The 19268-nt window shown below is 41.6% G+C and overlaps 1 protein-coding gene and 1 pseudogene across 6 annotated transcripts in view; one reads left to right on the forward strand and one right to left on the reverse strand.

The window, feature by feature from the left end:
- adat1 (adenosine deaminase tRNA specific 1) overlaps positions 1-19268 on the reverse strand; it is a 33811-nt gene that overhangs the window by 12921 nt on the left and 1622 nt on the right. For 2 of the 6 annotated variants that reach the window (XM_086074048.1, XM_086074049.1), the window contains exons 2-7: positions 18758-18826; positions 18266-18340; positions 16373-16503; positions 6860-6936; positions 4478-5147; positions 4076-4221 (exon numbers count right to left, since the gene is read on the reverse strand). In XM_086074048.1, coding sequence (XP_085930174.1) covers positions 4076-4221; positions 4478-5147; positions 6860-6936; positions 16373-16425 — 946 coding nt within the window. In that variant the 5' untranslated portion in view covers positions 16426-16503; positions 18266-18340; positions 18758-18826. Of the gene's footprint in view, positions 1-4075; positions 4222-4477; positions 5148-6859; positions 6937-16372; positions 16504-18265; positions 18341-18757; positions 18827-19268 lie in introns of those variants that run through there. The other 4 variants (XM_086074044.1, XM_086074045.1, XM_086074047.1 and 1 more) reach the window with 3 other exon arrangements.
- LOC147176455 (uncharacterized) lies at positions 7540-8417 on the forward strand (annotated as a pseudogene).

Raw genomic sequence — 19268 nt, forward strand, 5'->3', positions numbered from 1 at the left:
CAGAAGTGGCAGAATGCTAGATGGGTGGTTTACAAGACATGTTTACAATAGCTATCAACTACTTAATTATGGCATTTAAGCACAAACTATGAATATTAAGTTTATGTTAAAACTGATTTAGAATCAGGACATGTTATTGTTTGAACATTTTGCACAGGTTTAAAGCAGTTTAGGTAAGCTGTTGCAGGGCTCAAAGTTTCATTGCCATGTAAATTTGAATTGCATTTAATTCACTGATTCTAGTGTGTGTGTGCGTGCGTGCGTGCGTGTGTGTGTGCGTGTTGGGAGGGATGGGGACTGAATTCATTAGAATAGTGAGGCACTGTTTGTCAATTATTAGATGTCATCTTATCTGAATTGAATTTTCCTACATTTTTCTGCTGTTGGATAACACGTTTTGCACAAAGTAAAAAAAAGTTGAATGTACAAAACCTTTATTTTTGTTCTGATTAATAAACTTGAAAAGCAGTAGTGTTGTACTGTATATTTATTTAACTTGCTTTTATTTGTAACTATAGTTTTCTGTATATGAAATCCCATTTAATCAATTAATTGTAAAAATAAAGTAGATCTAACTTGAAAATTTGTAGTATAAAACCTCCTCTTTTGGGAGGACATTTTTGAGGACAGACAATAGTCTTACGTCCTGTTCAGGCGTCCGGGTGTTTTATAAATTCATGTGGGCCGGTGGGGTGCCTGGTGGGCCTGCCGTGCCCCGTTCTGCTGCGTTAGGCGTGGGGCGCGGGCCGTGTTGGGGTGGGGGGCGCTCCTGGGTTTGCTCTACTACTACTGGTTTGCGGGGCCCAGGGGTTGTGCCTCTGGTCGTTGAATCGGTGGAGGCTGATGTCTGTGGATCTCACTCTGCTTCATCTATCCTTCCTTCCTTTTCAGTCTTTCCTTTGGTCTCTTGAGGTCTCCCTAATTTGTTGGAATTTAGATGTTTCTGGGGTTGATGAAAGATTCTGGTTGGTAACCGGTGGGTAGTAGGTCATGTCTGGTCGGTGCTGGATTTCGCTTTTTTTTCTTTTCTTTGAAGTTTGGCTGGAAGGAAAACGTCTCCGGAACTCGGTGCACACACAACACAATTTAAGTGCGCCTTATGGTTTTAAAATATGGCGGCGGCCAGTTTACTTGGGCGGCTTACCCAAGTATTAACATGGTGTGGGAATGGCTGTATATTAAGGGTGTCAAAATGAGCGCGTTAATATTGTGTTAATTTAAAGTTCCTTTAACGGCACAATTTCTTTTTAACGCTCGATCAACTCAAGGCTTTCAACAACTCGAGGAAAGCCTCTACTAAGGGAATTGCAGTCAGAAGCAGCAGAAACACCCACATCAAAATTACCAAATAGAAATGCACTGTACTACACTGTAACTGAAACACACAATGTTTAAGGGGCAGAATGTTAGCGTGGAGGAGCTATTTGGACTGTGTAGCAGAGCTAGGATGCTACAGGCGTCCTTGGGCACTCTCAAATCTCTGTAAGAGCCACAGGTGTAACACTTAAATGATCATAACACGTGTTACTCTCATTAATAAACTAAATCATGTGATTATGTTCTGCCTCCGCAAAATGTAATTTAATATTTGTGGAGAATCATGTTTTTGATATTTAAGAAGAATTTATGTACCATAATTAATCGATATCGGATCAAAGTGAATTTGGATCGAATCGGGGTGGAGGGATGGGGGGGATTATCGAAATCGAATAGAACTGAACTCTTGTGAATCGAAATCTAATCGATTGAGGTAATTAGAAGCGATATCCAGCCCTAGCTGAAAATATTTTTTTTTTGGTCTTTCAACAGTGAGTACATGTGGATGTTCAGCCCATTTTTGATCCTTGCTTGGCTATCCAGTAGCACCCGTCCATGGCTGCACTTGGCCCAAACAATCACACGTTACGTTTGGCCACATGTGTAAAAAGTGTGTCAAAAAAGTTCCACGACGGATTTTCCCTATCAGTGTAGGCCAGATTATCAACCAGCACGTCTAGAAAGAGATCCTAAAGCGTGTTGTGGCAGGACAATACATATGTATCCAACAGATCCTGGTTGAAAAGAACATTGCCATGCCTCTAATTTCTTAAGACCAAGGGTGTCATCAAAAGGACACATTTTGAAATCAAAGATGAACAAAGCTGTGGGGGCTCTCGAAAAAAAAGAAAAAAAGATCCAGCAGTGCATGAAGGCATGAGAGAGAAGGCTGGGATAGTGTGCTTACTCCAGGGAGATTACTTCAAGTTATTATCTTGGATTTTATTACACCAGTCCTTGGGGCCTCATTTATAAAGATTGCATACGATCAAAATGAGGCCAAAACTCTACGTACGAACATTTCTGCGCCAAAGGTGGTATTTATAGAAAACAAACTGAACGTGAAACTTAACGTGTGGCTACTTCAAGACTGGACCTACCGTGCGCAATCCGCACATTCTGAAGACATGGGAATAAAGTGACACAAACAGCTTTGTGGTGCATTTCGATTCCTCAAACACCATGTAAACTGGATGTTAGGTCACATTAATGTTTGTTTTGCTCCAGACTTGCTCTGATGTCAGAAACACGCAGCGTGGGAAGAAATCATGCGAATAAACTTAAACATTCTAAACGGCCGCCTTCTCTCATTGATCACCTATCTTGAAAAAGCCTCATCCAACAAATCATATTAATGACAACTAATGTGGACACATACTGCACGCATTACATCATCGCGCCGCGCAGCAATTTCACCCACCCACCGCCACAAATGCCATTAAAGGCTAAATAAAACAATATTGACACAAGACAATAAGGATAAAAAATAGCTAGAAAAATACAGTCTGGTACAAGAATCTTTGCTATGGAGCTTGATATAATTACAGGGAGTCCTCGAGTTACGTCAGAGTTACATTCCTATGCTGGTGATGTCACCCATATTTCGACTTAATTTCGAAAATCTATATAAAAATCTATATTTGCGCGACCCGGAAAGGCCAGAAACAATTTTTGTGTTTCCGCACGGACATTCATTGCTGATGGACGGCAGAGCGGAACTAATTCAAACTTAAACACGGAAATATGACGCGCCTGATGGCGAGTCGACCGGCTGATGATGTCCGTTGCTGGAGGTAACCACAACACAACTTGGCGTGATTACTGTGGGAAATTAATGAAAAAGAAGGTGCTACGACTTAGCTCGTTGTCATGCAAATAGATAAATAAAGAAAGAAAGAAAGAAACACGCGTGTCAATAAAGTCATAAAACGTTCACAATGCGATCCACACAGCCGTGATGCTGGATAAAGATCCATAAGCAACACATTGGGAATATTAATAGATACTAATAATAACATTATTTGTTAATTATAAGGCATCCTATTGATCGTCTAATTTTTTTAGACAATTGTCCTAGTGCATTAGTAAAGTCTGAGTAAAGACAATACAATTGGCCAAATTATTTTCTTTATACTCACCCTTTGGATCAGACCAAATTATTCTTATTATTCTTATTATCATTAATTATTATTATTATTGTTTTTTTAATCTGCCACTGTACGCCTTGCGGCGCATTAATTGCAACTCGTCCTGCTTGCTTTTATTGGCGATGCTCCCAAACAACACGGCCTTCCGTGACCTCTCCATTAAGGGTTTCAATGTACATCTTTTTTTTTTTTAAATCTTTTTTTTTTATATTGTTCACACAAAAATTCTATGTACATCATGGTGAAGTTAGCCTTCTTTATTGCCCAAATTGTTTTGATTTGGTGTTCGCCATCACGTGCTGATTATAAATACGCATATTAGTTGATTTGCATTGCCAAATATGGGGTGAAATAGGTGGAGTTGGCGCGGGAAACGCAGTGGAATCTGCTGCGCACACCTGTTGGGATCGTTTGGCATTTATAAAAGGGAATTGCGTGCAGGTGTGCGTATGTGTGACTACACATGGTTTTATAAATCAAATTTTTTTCTGCGTGCATGAGGTTTAGGTTTCATTCGTAAGTACTTTTGTACGCAGGTTCTCACGCAGTTTTATAAATGAGGCCCCAGGAACTTTTCAGACACACATCATATGATTACTTGACCATACTACCTGCCCCACAGGGTGTGATGCATCCTTGTCCAGCCTTGTGTTGGAGCTCAGTCTGGGCCCGGCTGAATGGAAACTCCAATTTCGATTGGAGAAAAACTGGTTGAGACACTGAGAAACCAGCAGGGAGATCTGATACATGAGAGCATCTGAACAGAACAGGTCAAACAGACTTTGTGAATATTACTGTGAGCAGAAACATCAACGTACATTGTTCTATAAATTCTACATAGAAACCAGAATTACTCTATTTGTACAGGTGCAGAGCTCTTCAAAAATGTAGAGAATAGTAAATCATGTTTCCATATGATAAAAAAAACATCAGGGTGACTGTTGAGTCTATTGTAAACACTGATGAGAAAATGACTAGAGTAATGGGTATCTTTACCCTATAGTAAGCCTCACCTTGTGATCAAAGCTCTTTGCATGGCTTCATGGCTAAAGGGGCACATTCCTACCACCACAGCGCTAAAGTAGAGCGCATCCTGTAGGTAGTGGGACAGAAGTGCACCCTGGAAGCCCAGCACCCCCCAGCGAGCCATCTTATCACTGCACGAAAGAGACAGAGTTGCCTCTCCTCGACCAGGCTTGACCCGCAGTAACCCCGTGCTATGGTAGCCCATCCCCGGGTGAAGAGGGTCAGCTTGGCCACCTAGTACAGACTTGGCTCCTGTTCTGAAAACATCATGGACCTGTGAGTTCAGTCCAGCACAGATGATGGGGCTAACGTTTGAAGAAGCACTGGTTTTGAAAATCAGCTCTGCTGAAGTTGAAGCATGTGAGATAGTCCCAAGATGTGTTTTTGCAGACGGCCTCTGTGAAGGCTCATCATTATGTGTAGGTGAGGACGAAGGCAAGGAAAAAGTCTGTTTTAATTCATCAATATCCTCTAGATTTGTCTCTTTGAGGGAATTTTCTTCAAGAGAGGACAGCTTGGAGTTTTGCCATAGAATAGGTGCTTCTGCTTTTCTTTTCAGGCTTCCTCCAACAGTCCCTTTGTCATTTTTCAGAGATGTGACAGAAGGACACGCTTGAAGCTGCATACCATTCATGGGAATTATAGATGCGTCACCACCTAGTGAACAAGAGTTACACACAAATTTTGATGAGAGGGTCCCTGTTTTTAAATGTGATTACAGTACATGGCATATTAATTGTGAAATTTGGGATGGATATTAAGGGTGTCAAAATGAGTGTTAATTTTGAGTTAAAGTTCCTTTAACGCCACCATTTTTTTTAATGCGCGATTAATGACCACCCCTTACTTGAAAAGCCTGTACTGGGGGAATTCCAGTTGCAACACAGTAGACACGTCAAAGTCAACATTTAGCAGTATTAAATTAAATAATAATGCATATATTTGTGGAGACTGGGGTCAAGTTGTATTTGAAAAATGTGCAGAATTTCACAAGTTACTTCACGTTAAAGATTAGATAGCTCTTAATATGAAAAAAATGCACTGAGCTGTCACCAACGTCTTACAAATGCAATTATGCCATCTAGTGGCAGAAAAAAATGACCAACGCAAATCAATATCACACTCATTTTTTACAGTACAGTACATCTTTTTAATTTTAACTCAATTATATGAATTATTATGAAATCACTGTATCAATGACTAAAAAATGCGGCCATAATTCTGTTAGTTAAACATTTTTTCCCACTTTAATGTTAACAAGAGTATTAAAACTTGGAAAAACATTTATTGTACATTTAGAACAGATATAAAATGTGCGATTAATTATGAGTTAACTATTAGTCATGCAATTACGATTAAAAAAATTATCGCCAAACACCCTACCTAAATATATTCATAATTTTTAGATGAAAAACAATGACTATTTTAACTGATAATTAATTGTTGTACAATCATACACTCCCCTCAAGTATTTTTTTTAAGAATAAGGAAAACTTTTTTGCTGTAGATCAAAAAGATTTTGACATGTAAAGATGAATATGAAGCAAAAACTCAACATATTTTGAAGGAACTTCCAACTAGATCGATGTCAAAATTTGGCAAATTTCAAATGTGTGTTATTTTTACAAATTACTGATCATTTGAAATTGTTGAAAATGACTCGCCAACAATGCAATGTTAATGGTTGAACATTAACAAACATGTTGTTGTTTGGAGCTCCTGAAAAGTGCTGATTTTGGAGATACAAGGATTCCGCCCGACACCAGCCAGCAATAAACAACTTGGCATTACAGTATTTGTAGTGTGTGATCATGTGCATTCCTGGCATGAAAACATATCAGGGGTGAGAACCCCTCTAAAGGTGTCTGGGGGCATGCTCCCTTGGAATATTTCACATTTTAACACTTCAATTTGATAAACAGGGTAGAAGGGTTACTTTCTCAAATGTATTTTTAGTTACCTGATAAAATCTAGTTACTAATGTAATCAAATACCGTAATATTTAAAAAATGCAACTTTTCAATTCAATTCCAAAATAGGCTAATTAGGACAAAATAGAAAATGATCACTACAATATATTTTGGATACAGTGGACCCTGCTATTTGCATAGGATAGGACTGCAAATAGCGAAAATTGAAATTTGTATACTGTATATTTATTATATTTACAGACAGACAAAGAAAGACAGCTACATATAGACAGACAGACATCGACATAAGTAATATTTGCAGCGGTAGCTTCACAGAAAGCCAGTGTCTTCATATGCCGGTCCCAAGCCGGATAAATACAGAGAGTTGTGTCAGGAAGGGCATCCGACGTACAACTTTGGCCAAATCAAACATGCAAATCAAATATATGACTTGCATACCAGATCTATCGAGGCCCGGGTTAACAACGACTGCCACCGGTGCTGTTGACCTACAGGGTGCCGTGGAAACTGGACTACTGTTGGTCGAAGAAGGAGAGGAGGAAGGTGTGTTCATAGGGAAAAAGAGAAGAGGAACACCAAGAGTCTATGACTGAGAGTAGGGACTTTGAATGTTGGAACTATGACAGGAAAAGGTAGAGAGCTGGTTGACATGATGCAGAGGAGGAAGGTGGACGTACTGTGTGTTCAGGAGACAAGGTAGAAATGGAGCAAGGCTAGAAGTTTAGGAGCATGGTTCAAGTTATTTTATCATGGTGTAGATAGGAAGAGAAATTGAGTAGGAGGAGGAGTTTGTTAGGAACGTCCTGGAGGTAAAAAGAGTGTCAGATAGAGTGATAAGCCTGAAGCTAGGAATCGAAGGTGTGATGATCAATGTTGTTAGTGGGTATGCGCCACAGGTAGGATGTGAGCTGGAAGAGAAGGAGAACTTTTGGTTGGACCTTGATGAAATGATGCAGAGCATCCCTAGAAGTGAGAGAGTTGTCATTGGTGCGGACTTCAATGGACATGTTGGTGTAGGAAACAGAGGTGATGAGGAGGTGATGGGCAAGTCTGGTATCCAGGAGAGGAACGCAGAAAGACAGATGGTGGTTGACTTGGCAAAAAGAATATAAATGACTGTCGTGAATACTTTCTTCCAGAAGAGGCAGTAACATATGTTGACCTACAAGAGAGGAGGTAGGAGTACACAGGTAGACTACATCTTGTGTCGACGGTGTAATCTGAAGGAGATCAGCGACTGCAAAGTAGTGGTAGGTGAGAGTGTAGCCAGACAGCATAGGATGGTAGTGTGTAGGATGACAAAATGGTGGAAGCTGAAAAAGGAAGTGTTGTATGACTTTCAAGGAGTTGAGACAGGCTCTGGATGTTCAGGAGGTGCTTCCATATGACTGGACAACTACAGCAAATGTGATCAGGGAGACAGGTAGGAGAGTCCTTGGTGTGTCATCTGGAAGGAAATGAGATAAGACTTGGTGGTGAGATGAGGAGGTGATGAAATGCAGCATAAGGTGAAAGTAGAAGTGGCAAAGGCCAAACAAGGGGTTTACGATTACTTGTATTCTAGGTTTGACAGTAAGGAGGGAGATAATCATCTATACAAGTTGGCAAGGCAAAGAGGCAGAGATGGGAAGGAAGTGCAACAGGATAGGGTAATAAAAGATAGGGATGGAAGTATGTTGGCAGATACCAGTAGTGTAATGGGAAGATGGAAATAGTACTTTGAAGAGTTGATGAATGAGGAAAATAAGAGAGAACAAAGAGTAGAAGAGGTGACTGTTGTGGATCAGGAAGTAGCAAAGATGAGTAAGGATGAAGTGAGAAGGGCATTGAAGAGAATGGAAAGGCACTTGGTCCTGATGATATACCTGTGGAGGTATGGAAGTGTCCAGGAAAGGTAGCAGTAGAATTTCTGACGACCTTATGCCTTCAATGGACAAATGCTCGGATCATCACATCATCTGTTTGATACTATCTGACGACATTTATCCGTGCCCAGGGCCACATCACGTTTCAGCAGAGAAGCCTGTGGAGGAGCGCACTACTGCCATCCTACAGGTATTGAATAATGCGCTACCCTCTAGCCCTGCACGTCCTAACCTCTCCTGTCCGTCGTCTTCCCTTGGCGTTGCCGTGGATGGGACGCTGGGGAGTTGTGTTGGCGCTGTGGCAGGAGTAGCTGATCTGCGGATGTCTCGTGCTGTTGCGGGCTGTGGAGCGTGTGGTGTTCCTGGTGTCGACCTTGACGGCGTGTTCTCGGCATATCGCAGGGAGCAACCCTGCGGAGCAATGGCTTTGCAGGGGTGTCGGGTGGACCCTGTGTTCCAGTAGCGCCTGGAGTGCATGTTGGCCAAGATGTACCCCAGGATTCTGAGCTCACTTTACTTTACGCATCCCCATAGCAACTCGGAATTTAAATAGGAAACTGCTGAATCCAGGGATCACGAACGGTGTGGGACCCTAAGGCCAAACCAAAAAAAATTCTAGGTGGCCACTTAAACATGAGAAGCATTTTGTCTAAAAGTGAGCAAACAACGTATGGGAATTGAACATGGGTGATTTGTTTGCAGGCAAACCAGGTGTCGCCTTTTCGGTGTCCGACTCCTGAACAACTCCCACATGTCTCCTTGATGGTGTCATCCCAGCACACGGCGAAAGATTTGGGTCCGTTTGTCCTGGCATGCACACAGGCCACTGATTGGCAAAATTTATTTCCCCGTCACTTGATGCTAATTGGATTTAGTCTAACACATTTTTACCCACTTCCGTTTTGGAGCACCAGCTTCTGGATAGGCACCATGGACGTGAAACAACCAACAGCGATTTTGCTGGTTACCTTCTTGATTTCTTTCCCACATCGCTGTGGTCCATGGATCCCACTGATGTTGGTCTCTGTAACGTCTCACCTGTTGTGTTTCAGATGAAACCAGGACAAATATATGTTCCCCAATACTCTGTATTGCTGGGATGATTGGCATTTCGGAAACAATTGACGGTTTGCTCAAAGCAGGAGTGTTGTGTAAAATTACCGGCTCTGATTATAACACGCCTATTTTACCCGTTGAGAAGAAAGATATTGGAACGTTTTGTATGATTTATGACTTGCGAGTGATTAATGCGGCCGTCTTAACTCCTACTTTGTTTGTCCCGAACCCTCACTCTGCATTGTCCCAAATTATATCAACCCACACTCATTTCACTTGCATTGATCTTGCTAATGCATTCTTTTGCATTCCTCTTGACCCGTCTATGCAGAAGTATTTTGCATTTAGGTGGAATAATGAATGTTACTCCTACACTCGTCTTCCTCAAGGCTTTGTGTTGTCTCCTGGACTTTTCAATGATTACCTTCAACAGTTGCTTGTTGGCTTTTCTGGGTCTTTGCAACTATTCCAGACATCATGTTCCGGATTTTGCTGAACTGACTCATTCTCTCAGACAATTAGTTAATGAAAAAGGAATGAGAAACCTATCACATACTCTTTCTTGGACTCCAGCCGCTGAAAACTCTTTTGTTCTGCTTAAACAGTTCTTGTCATCAGCTGCGGCTCTTGTTATCCCTGACTACAACAATATGTTCTTTCTGGATGTTTCTGAAAAGACCTGCAGTGTTTCTGCTGCCCTTTATCAGAAGGGGGAAGGAGGAAGTCGACAAGTTTGTCTGTATGCATCAACTCCACTGAAAAAATATGCACACATGACAGTTCATGTTGCATTAAAAGAATGGTAGCGAAACGATTTCCAAACTGTAACCGGTACATCCATTAAACATCAGGATGATATTCTTAAATTGCGAGATGCTTTAATGCTCCCAACAGCGGTGGCAGTAAAAAAATGCAAAGGTTACTCTTGAACTAATGATTTTGTATCAGCAGGAAACAAATTAGCAGATCGAGCAGCAAAAAAGGTTGCGGGGTACCGACCTACACTCCAACTAACTGTAAGTGAGTCTGAATGTGACAATCCACAGGAGGTGATAATAGAAACAGTTAAGTTGTGGCAGGAAAAAGCAAGTCCAGAAGAAAAGAGTGTGTGGATGTCCAAAGGAGGACAAAAAGATGAAGCAGGTATATGGCGGAAAGAAGGTAAATGTATTCCACCTCAGAAACAACTTAAGGAACTGATAAGTGAAGCCCATGGAACTTGCCATGTAAGTGTGGACGACTACACTCCTGGTGGCATCTTTTCATGAGATAAATTGTTAAAAGTGAACTGCAGGACTGCAGTGTTTGCAACTGGTATAACAGTATGCCTACATTTAAACCTCCCCAGGGCACTCAAGAGCCGGACGTGACTGCTCCTGGTCAGGTGGCTTCGATGGATTTCCCTGACATGTTAAAACCAGTGTCAGGATACAGATATTTGCTGGTAATAGTGGATTCCTTTTCAGGATGGCCAGAGGCATATCCTTGTAAAACAGAAACAGCAAATATCGTAGTAAAACATTTGATTAATCATTATATACCATCACATGGGTTTCCTAGAAAAATTAGATCAGACAATGGAACCCATTTCAAAAACAAACATCTACAAGCAGTAGAAAAGGCATTGGGATTAAAACACATTTGGTTCAGTGTATTATCCCCAATTCCAAGGACAGGTTGAGTGAATGAATAGAAATATTAAAGAAAAATTGGCTAAAGCACTGGCCTCATCAAACTTGAATTGGCTACAAGCTCTTCCTGTTGCATTAATGAATGTGCGAATGTCACTAAACTCAGCCAAAGGCTGGACTCCATTTGAATGTCATACCAACAGACCATATCCGGCTCCAACAGCTCCATTGGAAGAGACGCACGTTCCAGGACCTCCAGAACTTAAACAACTAACATTTACTAACTCCCAGCTAACAAAAAAACAACATCCAGATGCTCCTTCAGAAATAAATGATTGTGAATATGTATGGTTGAAAGTGATGAAACGAAAATGGTCTGAGCTCAGGTGGACAGGACCCCACAAGGTGAAGGAGAGAACATCTTCTGCAGTTCGCCTGCACGGAAAGGGGGACACGTGGTTCCACATCTCGTCTACACGACCCGCCAGATCCGCCTCAGGCTCAGCAATCCCACCACCTGACAACGATCGGAAAACCATGTCTACTGGTCCAGTGTCAGCTGCCCCGTTGATGACATCATTCAACAAAGGTTGAGTTCACGGTATACGGAAAGAATAATCCTGGTGACTCATCCTGGGACCAGGCAGTCTACCCTAAGGTCCTGAAGAAGCTGACAGCACCCTCCAGCAGCAACCCAAGAACATAATCTCGAGATGGCTTCGAAGTGGGAACGCATCTCCATCTGCTGCTATATCACGACACTCTTTCTCATATTGACTTTTATGCCAATCTGGTATCTCTGGAAGCCCCTCAGTACAACCTTGAACGTAACCACAACACATCGTACTAAGCGAAGTATTGATTCTCCACAAACTCCCTGGCACCCCATGGACAGGGGACATCCCTTAACTATCAACATGTGGTAAACATATGCTTACTCCACTGCAAAATCTTTTAATGAATCAAATTGTTCTTTAATGCCACATACTGCTAAACAACCTTCTCTCACTGCTAAAGGGATGTTTCATTGTTGCGTGCTTTTGCTTCTTATTCTACTGACAAGATGATAATGTCCAATCTTTCCACACAACCCTTGCTTAATGTTGCGCCAGCCGTCTGCGAGTACCTTTTTTAAAATTTTGTTCATTTCATGTGTCGGACTCTTTCGAGTCTGAAAGAGGGATTGAAGAGGGTCTTCTGCCCAGATTTAGTCATAACTGTTTTAATTTTCTCATTTCCTCAGCAGAGCTTTGTTTTGCGGATATATCCTCGCCATGAGTTATCGCAATTTCTGCCAGGTGCAGTCATGACTGCATAACCTCCTCTATTCCTCAAATGGGCTTTTGTTTTGTGTCTGAATAGTGTCCTTAAATGTATCTCATGTCCGGTCAACTTCGGTTGAACTGTTTACTGGAAACTGTGTGGTACCGCCCTTCTAGATAGTATAAGAATATTGTAAGTCCTCTGTAATCTTCGCACTTGTGAGAAGCTGCAGCCATTGTCTGTAACTCACTTGTGCCCGGAATATTCTGTAAAAATAAAACCTTCGAAGGAACTGTTCATCGATCTCCAGCCTGTATTCGGATAACCAACATTCTCTCTACCCGAAAGAAAATGAACACGCGGAAGAAAAAGATTATCTTCCAACAGCAGCAAGGGGAGACTGTACTGTATTGTTCCCTTTAGGAAAAGTGCTTTTGGTCGAACTGCTTTCTCTGTCCGGGCTGCTACCGAGTGGAATCTCACTCCTGTTCACATCAGAAATCTAGACACATACATTACATTTAAGCTCGAACTGAAAAACTGATAAACAGATAAGAAATGTCAACACTGATGCTTATTGTATTTGTTTATCCCTGGTTGGTTTTAATGTAAATTTGAGTAAATGTATTGCTTTTGTTATAAAAAATTAATTTTAAAATGTTAATAGTATTTTCATGAATGTATTGTTATTGTTGTGTATTTAATTTTAATTTTACTAAGGTGCCATTTACGATCTGTCTCGGGACTGCAGATGAAAAATAGCCTTTTGGCTAATTCTGGCATATTTACTGAAATGTTTTAATATGTACTGTCCCTGATACAAATCAATCAATCAAATCAAATCAATGGAGATTGAGGAAAATAAGTGAAGAAGCGTGTGCAGGCAGGCCGGAACGGGTGGAGAAAAGTGTCTGGTGTGATAGAAAAGTTTCAGCGAAAATGAAAGGAAAGGTTTATAAAACTGTGGTGAGACCAGCAATGTTGTTTGGTCTGAAGACAGTGCCACTGAGAAAAAGACAGGAGGGCAGAGCTGGTGGTGGCAGAGATGAAGATACTGATGTTCTCTTTTGAGAGTGACCAGGATGGATATAATCAGGAATGAGTACATCAGAGGGACAGCACATGTTAGAGGCTTTGGAGATAAAGTCAGAGAGGCCAGACTGAGATGGTTTGGACATGTCCAGAGGAAAGATAGTGAGTTTATTGGCAGAAGGATGCCTAGTTTCCAAATGCCAGGCAAGAGGTCTAGAGCAAGACCAAAGAGGAGGTTTATGGATGTAGTTAAAGAGGACATGAAGGTAGTTGGAGCGAGAGCAGAGGATGCAGAGGACATGGTTAGATGGAGGCAACTGATTCGCTGTGGTGACCCCTGAAGGCAAAAGCCAAAAGGAAAAGAAGAAGCCTCACAGACACGCGCACACACACACACACACACACGAACGAACGCACGCACCCACATAGTAATTATGAAATTACACGATGACAGTGCCTGACGTCAAGCGCAACAGAAAAAACAAAACACGTCTATCCCAGTGACAAATTTGGCAGTTTTTATAATGTGGTGTTTAAATATCAAAACTATAGGTGGTTTGTGTCAAGAGGGTTAACACTTGACTTATATTAGCCTGGAAGATAGCGTCACCAGACATTCCCACTTTCTCATCGCTTCTCCACGATTCACGTAGGTCACATATTTTGGTTTCTTAACGGCGTATTTCGCCAAAAGGTGCAGAATTTTCAGGCCTGTCGATGTTTACCAACGCGGAACCTTTCAAATGAGCTTCCAGCCAAGGTGGTAGCTTTGGACACAGGCAACGCTAAGTTTCAACGCTTGTCCTGTCTCACACGACATGATTAAACTAGAAAAATTTCCGCGGAAATTTTGAATGGGCCTGCTGACTCTTGCAAGGTGGAAAGACGCAATACTTGTAGCAATAGTAGTAGTAGTATAGTAGTAGGACTTTTAGTAGTAGCAAGTACTTGTAGTAGTAGTAGTAAGTAGTAGTAGTCGTCGTATTAGTATTAGTAGTACTTGTAGTTGTAGTAATTTTAGTAGTAGACAAATGGCCAAGATGGCCGGCGACCCGGGTGGGCGAGAGGGAGACAGTCCTTGGCGTACCTAATCAATTGGCCAAGATGGCCGCCGCCCTGGGCGAGCGGAGTGGCGAGAATCCTGGGCGTACCTAATCAATTGGCCAAGATGGCCGCCGCCCCGGGTGGGCGGAGGGGAGAGAATCCTTGGTGTACCTAATTAATTGGCCAAGATGGCCGCCGCCCTGGATGGGCGGAGTGGCAAGAATCCAGGGTGTACCTAATTAATTGACCAGAATCCTGGGTGTACCTAATCAATTGGCCAAGATAGTAGTAGTAGTAATAGTATTTGCAATAGTAGTAGTCGTACATAGGCCAAGCCTTGAGTACACCAAGAAAAAAAGGGGGTGAGTTGAGCTCAACAGTGAGAGAGATGATTGGCTGAGGCAGTTGCTAAGCAAAAGTGAGAGAACGGGCAGTATAGCTAAAAAAGCACTATTTAAATAGCAGTCCATTCCATTTCATTAAAAATAATAATAATAATAATGTGTGTCTTTTGAAAAAAAAATGTATTTTAAAAAACAGCTGAACAGTTTAAAATTTAAACGATTGAAATCGGTCAAGAAATGTGGAGGTTAACCATAATCAACATAAACTAAAAGTATCTTATTGTCGCTTTAAGAAACATGCACATTCACGCGCACACATTGGACTTTAACATGTTGGAGACAGTATTATTAGTAGGACTTGTCGTTTGTAGTAATTTTAGTAGTAGTCAATTGGCCAAGATGGCCGCCGCCCCGGGTGGCCGCGAGGAAGAGAATCATTGGTGTACCTAATCAATTGACCAAGATGGCCGCCGCCCTGGGCGAGAATCCTGGGCGTACCTAATCAATTGGCCAAGATGGCTGCCGCCCCGGGTGGGCGCGGGGAAGAGAATCATTGGTGTACCTAATCAATTGGCCAGGCTTTTTTTAATGTATTTAAAAACATTTAAATGAGCTGAACAGTTTAAAATTGAAACCATTGAAATCGGTCAAGAAATGTCGAAGTTAACCATAATCAACATAAACTAAAAGTATCTTACTGCCCCTTTAAGAAACATGCACATTTACGCACACACATTTGATTTTAACTTGTTGGAGACATCACACACACACATTCCATTGATATTGTATAGGATACGCACACCTCGAACAAAAGCCTTTCACGACTTAACGGTTGAAGATGCATAATCCAGAAATGGCTCGTTAGAACGGCAAGGGTTTGGGGAATGCGAGCATGTTCTCAGTTTTTTAATCGGATGAAAAATGACCAAATGAGAGCAGGTTGAAAACTTATGATTTATTGTAAATGAAGAGAGAAAGGCGGCGAAATTAACATGGAAAAGATAGGCGTCAAAGTCCGACTTCTCCTCGCTTAAAGTGAAAATAAAGGTATTAAATGACACCTTAGCCAAATAAATAGTGGGTTTGTCAGAAACTAGACCCTTGTGACTACAAAATGTGTGAATTTGATGTCTAGTGAGCAAAGATTGTGGCCATGGTGACGAGTTGAAGTGAAACATTTGGAAATAGATTTTTTGGTTCCCGTCACTCAAGGGCTAATTGCTCCACTCAAGCCGACGCAATACACACCAATGTTAAAAGGCTATTTCGCTCACTGTCTTTGAACCCGCACAGGGGGGAGAGCTTTCATTCCTTAATTTTTTTTTTGACACTGAGCTAAAGATGGGAAAAATTGCAACAAAATAAGCTAAAATTCATATCGGTCGGTTAACGTATGCGCGCGCAGCGTGTCTTGGAAAAAGGTGCTTGATGTGTGATTTTGTCTTTCCTTTTCCCATTCATTTCAATGGGACTTTTTTTTGGGAGTTTTTTGGGAATAGCGTCGCCATGGTAACTCGGAATTCTTAGAAAAATAATGCCGCAGCGAGTCAGATCGAGCCGCATCGTTTGATACCTCATCTGTGCCGGTGCGCATTTTTGCGGAAAATAATAAACCCTTTTCCCCTTTTTCTAGGATACTAATATGTGCCTTCTGCTTCGCAGCAGGCCCATAATAAATTGAAGTCATGCCTTCCACACTGTCAAGCAGAAACTTACACGGTGTATGACTGGTGAAGAAGAGGAAGGAAATTCCTGACTGAAGCCTCCATTTCCCTTGATGCACTGTTTGACAAAACACAGAGCTTCCCCTTCCGCTCACAGCTCTGTGCAACTCCTGGGTTAGATACCTACAAATAAACATACAAAAATCTTACACTCAATCAACACAAGTCATTGATACAGGGCTTAAAGTACTCAGGCATGGTGTCGAATTTCCGGCGTAAAATATTTGTATATATGTATATATGTGTGCCATGCTTAAATGTGTCCAAGTGAATCTTAAAATTTAATCCACCAAAAGAATAACAAGTAATTTATCAATAGTTTAAGTCAAATTAACAGCCACTAGCCAATCAGAGGCAGAGTAGGGCGGGTCTTGTATTGAAACAGCGCAATGACAAATCCAGATACGTACACGACGCGCACATCTTCAAAAACAGTGTGAAAAACAAATGGCGCTGGGCATGGCTTCATGTAAAAAGGGGGCAATGGAAAGCCTCTTTCTCCCGTTGGTGCCACAAATTGATGCAGTCAGATCAGTCTCTCAGGTGGCCTATGAACAACTTGGGATCCCCCCGGTGAAGCTAGACGAAGTGGCTGGGTAGAGGGAAGTCTGAGCTTCCCTGCTAATACCCTCGCGGCCCAACCTCGGATACGCGGCAGAAAATTAATGAATGTATGAGTGGATGGATGGATGGATGATTGATTGAACAGTGCTCTGCAAGATGTTCAAAGCTGCTTTTCCGCAACTTTATCAATGACCTGCCTGGTGTGTTCATTGGTCTTAATGATGCTGTTTGATCCTCAATATTCTTTTAACAGACCTCTGCAACCATCACAGAGCAGGTGCATTTATACCGAGACTAGATTAGACACAGGTGTACTCTATTTATCACATTGGATGATCATAATGGACTGAGCCATAAAGGATCGGAACCAACTTTCTGGATTGTTTTATACAAAATGACCCAAGTTTTGAACCAACATTGGGTAAAATTGAGCCGAGTAAAGAATCGGTCCATTTTTTTACCCATAATTGGGTTATTTTTCCGTTCCGTCTTCAATTCCGCTTATCCGGGGTCGGGTCGCGGGGGTAGCAGCTTTAGCAGGGAAGCCCAGACTTCCCTCTCCCCAGCCACTTCAGCCAGCTCCTCCGACGGGATCCCAAGGCGTTCCCAGGCCAGCCGAGAGACGTAGTCTCTCCAGCGTGTCCTGGGTCGTCCCCGGTGCCTCCCGCCGGTAGGACATGCCCGGAACACCTCCCCAGGGAGGCGTCCAGAAGGCATCCGAACCAGATGCCCGAGCCACCTCAACTGGTTCCTCTCAACGTGGAGGAGTAGCGGCTCGACGCTGAGTCCCTCCCGGATGACCGAGCTTCTCACCCTATCTCTAAGGGAGAGCCCGGCTACCCTGCAGAGGAAACTCATTTCGGCCACTTGTATCCGGGATCTTGTTCCCGGGTTATTTTTTACCAGAAAAATTTAGAGTACACCCTACTTTTCAGTTTTCTATTTTGAAAAAAAAAAAAGGGTAATATATTGTATAAATTCCATTCCATTTAACGATTGTGTCCCACTTGGTGTTGATTCTTCACCCCAAAAATCCAAAGTTACAACTTTGTTTGAAATGTGGCAAAATGTCAAAGGATTCAAGGAGGGGGCTTATACTTTGCAAGGCACTGTAAGTGCTGCTATCGTATATGTGTTGAATGTATGTAAAGTACATATATTGCAAAATCCCAATAAAAAGACGTGGAAAAAACTAAGATGATAGACAGTACTTTAACCTTTGAGAACACAATTTCTACAGTAACTTGTGCAGTTGTGCATTTGACACCTAAAATGTCCTAATCTTAATATCTGAAACACACACTGTGTGTATAGTACGCACCTGAGACACCCTCTTCTGGCAATGACTTCTGCATGGCTGTCATTGAGCACATCACCTAACCAGAGTAGAAACAAACTATCACAGGAAAAATGATTTAAAGACAGAACTACAGCATATATTTAAACGACACCTTAGCTACTTTTTGACCACAACCAGCAAAATACCAGAACTCATTGCAATTGTTATCTAACACATAATACCAGAAAGCAGGGGTGTCAAACTTGTTTTGATTGCGGGCCATTTCCAACTGGGTCACCACAAGCATGAAATGATGATCGCTAGAGAAGTCTCTTGTGTTTTATGCCAGATGCCCATGCTGAACCAACCCTCACCATTTACTTTGGGGCCATCATGAGCACTTAGGTGGGTGTGACAATCAGTGGTACTTTATTATGTTTATTATTAAATAGAGTGCATACAGGCTTATGCCCCTAGAGGCTGGCTTTAAGCAAAACACAAGAAAAAAGAAGAAACAAAAACCATCCTACACACCTTTGGGACTCATGGCATTCTGTCCAATACACTTTGTCCCAGTTCCAAGGGAAACAACTTCTTTTTCAACTGAAAAATAAAGATTACATGAGATGATTAAATCAATAGTGGGTGTAACATATCTGTAAATGTACAAAAGATAAGACTAAAAAGAGATACAGATAAGACAAGATTATTTATTCAAGTAAGTTAAATCTAAAGTTAAGTCCCTAGGGGAACATGCAAGCTTTTTTTTTGTGCAGGTTCTGCAAAAATATTTGAACAGATCTTTAGGAATCAGCAAAAAACGGAGGAAGAAGTTATTTAAAAGAAGAATTGATGTTCCATAATTAATAAATATTGGATTCAATTTAGTAAATCGAATAAAAAATAAATAAATTCATAATCGAATCGAACTGAACGCTTGTGAATCTAAATAGAATCGATTGAGTAAATTTGAATCGATACCCAGCCCTAATCAAAATATCTTGTTTTTTTCTCCAAAGTGAAACTGGTAATCTGGAAGCTTTGA

Source organism: Leptonotus elevatus, chromosome 4 (assembly GCF_054856555.1).
Source record: "Leptonotus elevatus isolate MCC_2025b chromosome 4, RoL_Lele_1.0, whole genome shotgun sequence".
NCBI lineage: Eukaryota > Metazoa > Chordata > Actinopteri > Syngnathiformes > Syngnathidae > Leptonotus > Leptonotus elevatus.